This window comes from Chanodichthys erythropterus, chromosome 19, assembly GCF_024489055.1.
Source record: "Chanodichthys erythropterus isolate Z2021 chromosome 19, ASM2448905v1, whole genome shotgun sequence".
Classification (NCBI taxonomy): Eukaryota; Metazoa; Chordata; class Actinopteri; order Cypriniformes; family Xenocyprididae; genus Chanodichthys; species Chanodichthys erythropterus.
This window is the reverse complement of record NC_090239.1, coordinates 30663406-30670751: the sequence shown is the minus strand read 5'-3', so window position 1 is coordinate 30670751 and position 7346 is coordinate 30663406. Positions and strand designations below refer to the sequence as shown.

The 7346-nt window shown below is 33.9% G+C and overlaps 1 protein-coding gene across 1 annotated transcript; it reads right to left on the bottom strand.

Moving 5' to 3' along the window:
* Nucleotides 1-74: 74 nt before the first annotated feature.
* On the bottom strand, nt 75-5877 carry taco1 (translational activator of mitochondrially encoded cytochrome c oxidase I). The gene is made up of 5 exons (XM_067369742.1): nt 5578-5877; nt 5229-5335; nt 3941-4071; nt 3060-3222; nt 75-915 (listed from the first exon to the last, which is right to left on the bottom strand). The coding sequence occupies exons 1-5, from the start codon at nt 5798-5800 to the stop codon at nt 706-708; spliced, it is 834 nt and encodes a 277-aa protein (XP_067225843.1). The 5' UTR covers nt 5801-5877; the 3' UTR covers nt 75-705.
* Nucleotides 5878-7346: the final 1469 nt, after the last annotated feature.

Below are 7346 nucleotides of genomic sequence, written 5' to 3'. Positions count from 1 at the left end.
GTACATGCAATTTAGATAATTTTGATGTAAATGAAAAAAAATAATATCATTAATTTTGACAGATTCACCATCAATACAGATACTATTGCATCCCCCATATTATATATATATCTGACAACTACAGAAAAATACAGTGTCTGCTGAGGTACTAAACCCAGACCTAGACAGACCAAGAATATTATGAAAAATATCAACTGTTTAACTGAGTAATTCAGCCTGGGGCATATCTGGGGCATTTTTTTTTTTTTTTTTTTCACTTCCCGTGTCATTTTTGCCCCAAGCCACAATTAATTCCTGACCCTGATTCTCACTGTTCAATAAACATAGAGCAGCTTTGTTGTTTTTTTCTTTCTTTCTTTTTTTAATTTTTAGGCTGTGGGAAATAGTCCTTGCAAGTTGCCTTCCTATCCTTTTGATAAAAAACTGATTTTTAAAACAAACAATACAAAAAATCTTATAACAAAAGTTTTATGATCACACCATTCAGTATATAACGCTACTTAAAATGATACACATCTATGACTAATATATCTTTTTTATTGCCATGATGACAAAATATTAACAAGGTCAATCAAGCATTTATCATTACACAAAAAATAACCCCAAGTAAAGTCCAATGAAATTTGGCCAAGCAGGTCATTTTCTTCCAGTTGCTCTTAAGGCATGTAGATCATTAATAAGTCCATCTATCTGTGACTGTGAACACTAGTTCTGCGCATGGATGTTATCCCATACCCGGACCACATCAGGGCAGTCACTGAGAGCCTCCAGCAGGGTGAACGCAGTCTCTAGCTGAGTCTGAGTCAGGAGAGAGGGGGTGTGAGGAACAAACTCCAGCCCGGCTGATAGCGTGTGAATGCCCAGACTTTCTAGAGCACTGCGCACTGCCTTCATGGACGTCATGTCACAGACAAACTGAAAGGGACAGTTTGTTATTAATATGGTTATTAATAATTGAGACAATTTCTCATTACAAATTTTACACAATCCTCTAATTACTGGCAATATTTAAACAGGGTTTTTTTATTATTAATGATTATTCACTGTACATCATTATTAAAAAATATAAATAAAAATAAAAAACTCAAACAAAATAACTACTTTTCAACAATATCTAGTGATGGGCTTCAAATTAGGGGTGCAACGATTAATCACGATTAATCGTTTGCAAAATAAAGGTCTGTGTTTACGTAATATATCTATGTGTGTTCTTTGTATAATAATTATGTATATATAAATACACACACATACAGGTATAATGTTTAGAAATATATGCATGTATTATAAATATATATATATATATATTTATATACATTTTATATTACATATAAACAAATATTTTATATATAAATATAAAATTTTTCTTAAATATATACATGAATGTGTGTATATTACGTAAACACAGACTTTTATTTTGCAAACGATTAATCGCGATTAATCGTTGCAGCCCTACTTCGAATCTTTTGTTTCGAATCAGCGATTCGGAGCACCAAAGTCACGTGATTTCAGCAGTTTGATACACGCGATCTGAACCGCTGATTCGAAACAAAAGATTTTAAGCAGTGTTCTGAAATTGGCGATCAATAGATATTGTTGAAAAGTGGTTATTTTGTTTTTTTGGTGCGCAAAAAGTATTCTCGTCACTTTTTGAACCACTGTAGTCACATGAACTGTTTTAAATATGTCTTTAGTAGATTTCTGGGAATCTGAAGCTGTTAATTAACTTGCTGGCTATAGAGGACTCACTGACCCATCATATTTCAACAAAAATATCTTAATTTGTGTTCTGAAGATGAACAAAGGTCTTACGGGTGTAGAACGACATGAGGGTGAGTAATAAATGACATTGTTAATATTTAATATTCTAAACAAATTTAGTTTTTAAAGGGATAGTTCACCCAAAAATGAAAATTGGATGTTTATCTGCTTACCCCCAGGGCATCCAAGATGTAGGTGACATTTTTTCTTCAGTCGAACACAAATTATGATTTTTAGCTGCAACTGCTGCCGTCTGTCAGTCGTATAATGGCAGTAGATGGGAACTTCATCTATAAGAGTGAATAAACCTTGCTTAGACAAATCAAAATTAAACCCTGCGGCTCGTGACGACACATTGATTTCCTAAGACACGAAACGATCGGTTTGTGTGAGAAACTGAACAGTATTTATAACATTTTTTACCTCTAAAACACCACTATGTCCAACTCCGTTCATGACTCCTTAAGTGATGTCTGATCGCGCTCTGACAACGGCAGTGATGTCTGACACTCATTGAAGTATATGCGTGAGACATCACTGCCGTTGTCAGAGTGCGATCAGACCTCACTTAAGGAGTCATGAACGGAGTTGGACATAGTGGTGTTTTAGAGGTAAAAAATTATATAAATACTGTTCGGTTTCTCACACAAACCGATCGTTTCGTGTCTTAGGACATCAATGTGTCGTCACGAGCCGCAGGGTTTAATCTGGATTTGTCCAAGCAAGCTTTATTTACTTTTATAGATGAAGTTCCCATCTACTGCAATTATTTGACTGACAGACGGCAGCGGTTGCAGCTAAAAATCATCATTTGTGTTTGACTGAAGAAAAAATGTCACCTACATCTTCGATGCGCTGGGGGTAAGCAGATAAACATCAAATTTTCATTTTTGGGTGAACTATACCTTTAAATGTATCTGAAAAAGAATACAGAAAAAATAAAATCTTACTTGATGGCTGTTGATTGTTTAGACAGTATAATTATTAATAAACTATTACTGTTTCTGGACTTATCAGATATATTTAATTAAACCATGCTTTCTACATTTCAGGGAATAAATAGGCATAATTAGTCAATATCACTGACAATATTTCTGGTTTGTTATAAAACTATAATAAGAAATTCCTTTGTTTTGTGACTGATGTGAATTCATAAATTATTAATCTCCTCTTCCTGTAATTCCAATGTTAAAGTCCATCCCTTGCCAAGGAATTTCAAATCCACACTGATGAACTGATATCAGAATTAAATGCTTCAATTCTGAGTTTTGTACAGTCCAGTTAAGAAAGTGTGCTCAGACCTGTAGTATGGGTCTCTCCTCCTCATCCTCTGTCTCCTGCACATCTTCAGCTCCTGCCTCGATGGCCAGTTCTAGAGCTTTCTCAGAGGAGATCCCATCTCTGGATGCTGCCACAACACCTTTCCTGTCAAAGTTACGGCGTGCTCCTTCACACAGCGCCCCGCTGTGGACAAAGAGAGAAAAGCTGTAGATTTAGTTGCACTTGAAGGGTTAGTTCACCCAAAAATGAAAATTCCGTCATTAATTACTCACCCTCGTGTCGTTCCAAACCCGTAAGACTTTTGTTCTTCTTTGGAACACAAATGAAGATCTTTTTGATGAAATCTAAGAGATTTCTGTCCCTCCATTGACAGCTACGCAACTACCACTTTGATGCTTCAAAAAGTTCATAAAGAGACTGTAAAACTAATCCATATGAATTGAGTGGTTTAGTCCAAATTTTCTTAAGAGACTCGATTGCTTTATATGATGAACAGATTGAATTTAGGCTTATATTTATCAAAAAACTATCATCAAAAAGATCTTAATTTGTGCTCCGGAGGTGAATGAAAGGGTGTGGAACGACATGATGGTGTGTAATTAATGACCCTTTATGTACTATTACTTCTTTGCCCAGTTTCACAGACAAGGCTTAATGCATGTTTGGGCTGTTTTAACACAGCAACTTGCACTGACAATTCTTAAAATAAGTCAGTGGCACTGTTTTGTCTCAAGATGCACACTGGTAATGTATTATCTAAGGCATGTTTATAAAACCTATTTAAATGTTCTAATTGAACTAAGGCCTAAGCCTGGCTTAATCTAAGCCCTGTCTGTAAAACTAGGTCGATATATGTCTTCTCTCTACTTATATCTTATCTTCACAGTTCATTAGTACTAACCCATGTTTCGTCATGATACGTTTCAGTTCACTGTGGGATCGTGTGTTGTTGTCAGTCAAAACCTCAATGAGTAGCGTGCACCCGCCCGGTCCCGTGGCCTCATAAAGATACTGTACTCCTGGTTTTGACTTCTATTATACATTAAAAAAGAAAAAAGAGTCAGTATTAATACTAACATTGTATCAATGCATGAATAATAGAATAGAAAATTCTAGAACATTTTGAAAGATTTCATTTTCCAGTGATTGCTGTATGGAAAGAAACGGAACGGTATGTTGGTGAGTATTTCTTTAAATCTTGTTAAAACCTCATTCTTAGTCATCCCATTTATATATATAAAACATAAATATATATTTATATACACTACCAGTCAAACGTTTGGAATCATTATGATTTTTTAATGTTTTTTAAAGTCTCTTCTGCTAATCAAGGCTGCATTTATTTTAATACAGTAAAAACAGTAATATTATAACAATTTAAAATAACTGTTATTCATTTTAATATATTTAAAATGCAATTTATTTCTATGATGAAAATCTTGAATCTTTTTCAGCCATTACTCTAGTGTCACACAATCAAGAAACATTTCTTATTATTATCAATGTTGAAAACATTTTTTGCAACTTAATATTTTTGTGGAAACCAGAATAATTTTTTTGATTCTTTGAATAGAATGTTTTACAAAAACAGCATTTAATTGAAACAGAAATCTACTGTAACAGTATAAATATCTTTACTGTCACTTTTGTTCAGTTTAATGCATCCCTGCTGAATAAGAATATTAATTTCCCTTCTTTTTTTTTTTTTTTCTTTTTTTTTTAATCTTACCACAAACTTTTGAAAGGTACTGCATCACATTTTCCACAAAAATATTAAACAGCAAAAAACTCTTCAAAATTCAATTGATAATAATGAGAAATGTTTCTTGAGCAGCAAATCATCATATCAGAATGACTTCTGAAGGATCATGTGACACTGCAGCCTGGAGTAATGATGCTGAAAATTCAGCTTTGCATCACATGAATAAATTACATTTTAAAATACATTAAAAATAGAAAATTGTAATATTACTGCTAAATATTTATTTACACAATATTTATAAATAATGTTTACATAAACATTTAACTGTATTTTTATCAAATTAATGCAGCCTACATGTAGAATCTGTAGAAACACACAAACCAAGAATGTAGCGTGGAAAAAAAGGAACTGTACGAGGGTAAAAATCTAAATTCATTAATCATGTCATTTATATTATTTGGTGAAATGGTAAAAAAATCTGCCTTACAGCTCCTTTTATAGCTCCTTCTACTGTGGCTTTTGGTAGATTCCTGTTCCGACACTGCTCTAGAAGTTGTGCCAATGCAACATTAAATTCTGGATTGGGTCCTCCCTCTGAAACACAAGCACAGGGTCATGTCAGCATCCACACTCTCAGAGCAATATCACTGTACTGTGTAGTGCTACCACAATACAATGAACATACCAGATGTATCACATGGTAAATATTATGTTCTTTAAAAGGTAAAATAAAAAAAGACCCATGGTATTTTAAAGTGTACCATGGTATCACCATGCTTGCTGGTTAGTGCCAGATTGGATAATGCCAATTTTTAAGTCAAATCGAATGCATTCACCTCTGACTGCAATCCTAATCATCATGGTGTACTTGGCAATCATACGGGCTCGAGCAGCATCTTTGGGTATTTTAATGTCCTTCACTTTGGACCATTTGTTGTGTCCTGCCCAGAGCACAGGGCTCGAGTGCAGTGCTCTGCAGGAATGGAGGGCTGGACACTGACAGCCTCTCTGAACCACTGCAGACACTCTCACTGTCAGCCTGAAAGCGCTCAGCATCATGTCTCCTAACACTGTCCTTCCTTCACTAAACAGACGCGCAAGTAAGTGTCCAAAATCAAATGACTTTGGTCGAACTTTAAAATGTCATGCTGTCTTTGGCTTACACGTCTTGTGCTTCTGACATGCACGTTTTAACCATAGACTGTAAAAAAACAAAAACAAACAAACAAAAAGATAGTTTCAAGAACGTTTTACGAACATTATTCAATGTTCCGTGTTCGTTACTTGCGAAAATAAACTAAAAGGTAATGTCAAATTATGCCATTGCTCTTTTTGTATCCCACACGAGCCCAGGAGACAGCAACACTACAATCGTCATTACCGGTGTACAAACTAATGCCAAAATAAAAGTCCCGATGTCGTTCTGTTTTGAATGTATTTACAATTATATTTATGTACCTCTTTTTCAGTAATATATTTCACGCCACATTCTACAGAAAGTTAAATATATGATATAATATATAAACAGCAAAAACAGCATTTAGATTTCAGTGAATAAACTAACATTAGAGAAAACACATCTCTTAATCTGTTTATGCACTATATTCAGATATGCATGAATTGGAAATACGGGAAAATGTGGATTTTATTTATTTATTTTATTTTTTTAATTTGTCAAAATATATAAAACAAATCTGGCACAATAGAGAACAAACGCACATACAAATGAAGGCATGCGACTATAGAACATCCCCAAACTTATAGGCTATTTGATAAATTAAAATAGTAAGACAATAGGGCTGTTATGGTAACTGTTGTACTTTTTATGGAAAAAGTACAACTGCATTCAATAATGTTATGAGATTCTTTAAATATTTTTGAATATACAAATAAGAAACGTTGGTGGGAAATTTATACTTTTAAACATGAAATTAAACCGCCAGTTGATGGCGGCAAGTAACCGTCTTAATGAGTGAGGCGTTTATTCAAACGATTCATTCAAAAGGCTGAATCAAGAATGAAGAAGTTGTTTATGATTGGGCCATTGAATCTTCACTAACCGATTCGTTCAAAACACTGAATCATTCAAAACGACTGTGTTCATACGAATCATACGACTCCTTTGTGTCAGTATCTGGTCAGTATCAAATATAAGAGTGATGCTACCATTAAAGGACAGAATATAAATACGAAATACAGTGCTCGACATTAAGCCTGGTTTTGTGCTTGTCCTTTGGACAACTAAATCATTTACTTGTCAGAGTAAAAAAGTAGCTTGACTGGAAAAAAAAAAATTATTATTCAAATCTTTTATCTTTTATTTCATATTCTTACATTTGCTAAATTAAAATAGTAAGACACTATAGGGCTGTTACCAAATTAAATAATTTACACTGAAAAAGTACAACTGCGTTCAATAATGTTATGAGATTCTTTAAATATTTTTGAATAAACAAATAAGAAATGCTGGTGGGAAATTTATACTTTTAAACATGAAATTAAACCGCCAGTAGATGGCGGCAAGTGACCGTCTTAATGAGTTAGCCACTGAGTCATTTATTCAAACGATTCACTCTGAATCAAGAATGAAGCAGTTGTTTATGAA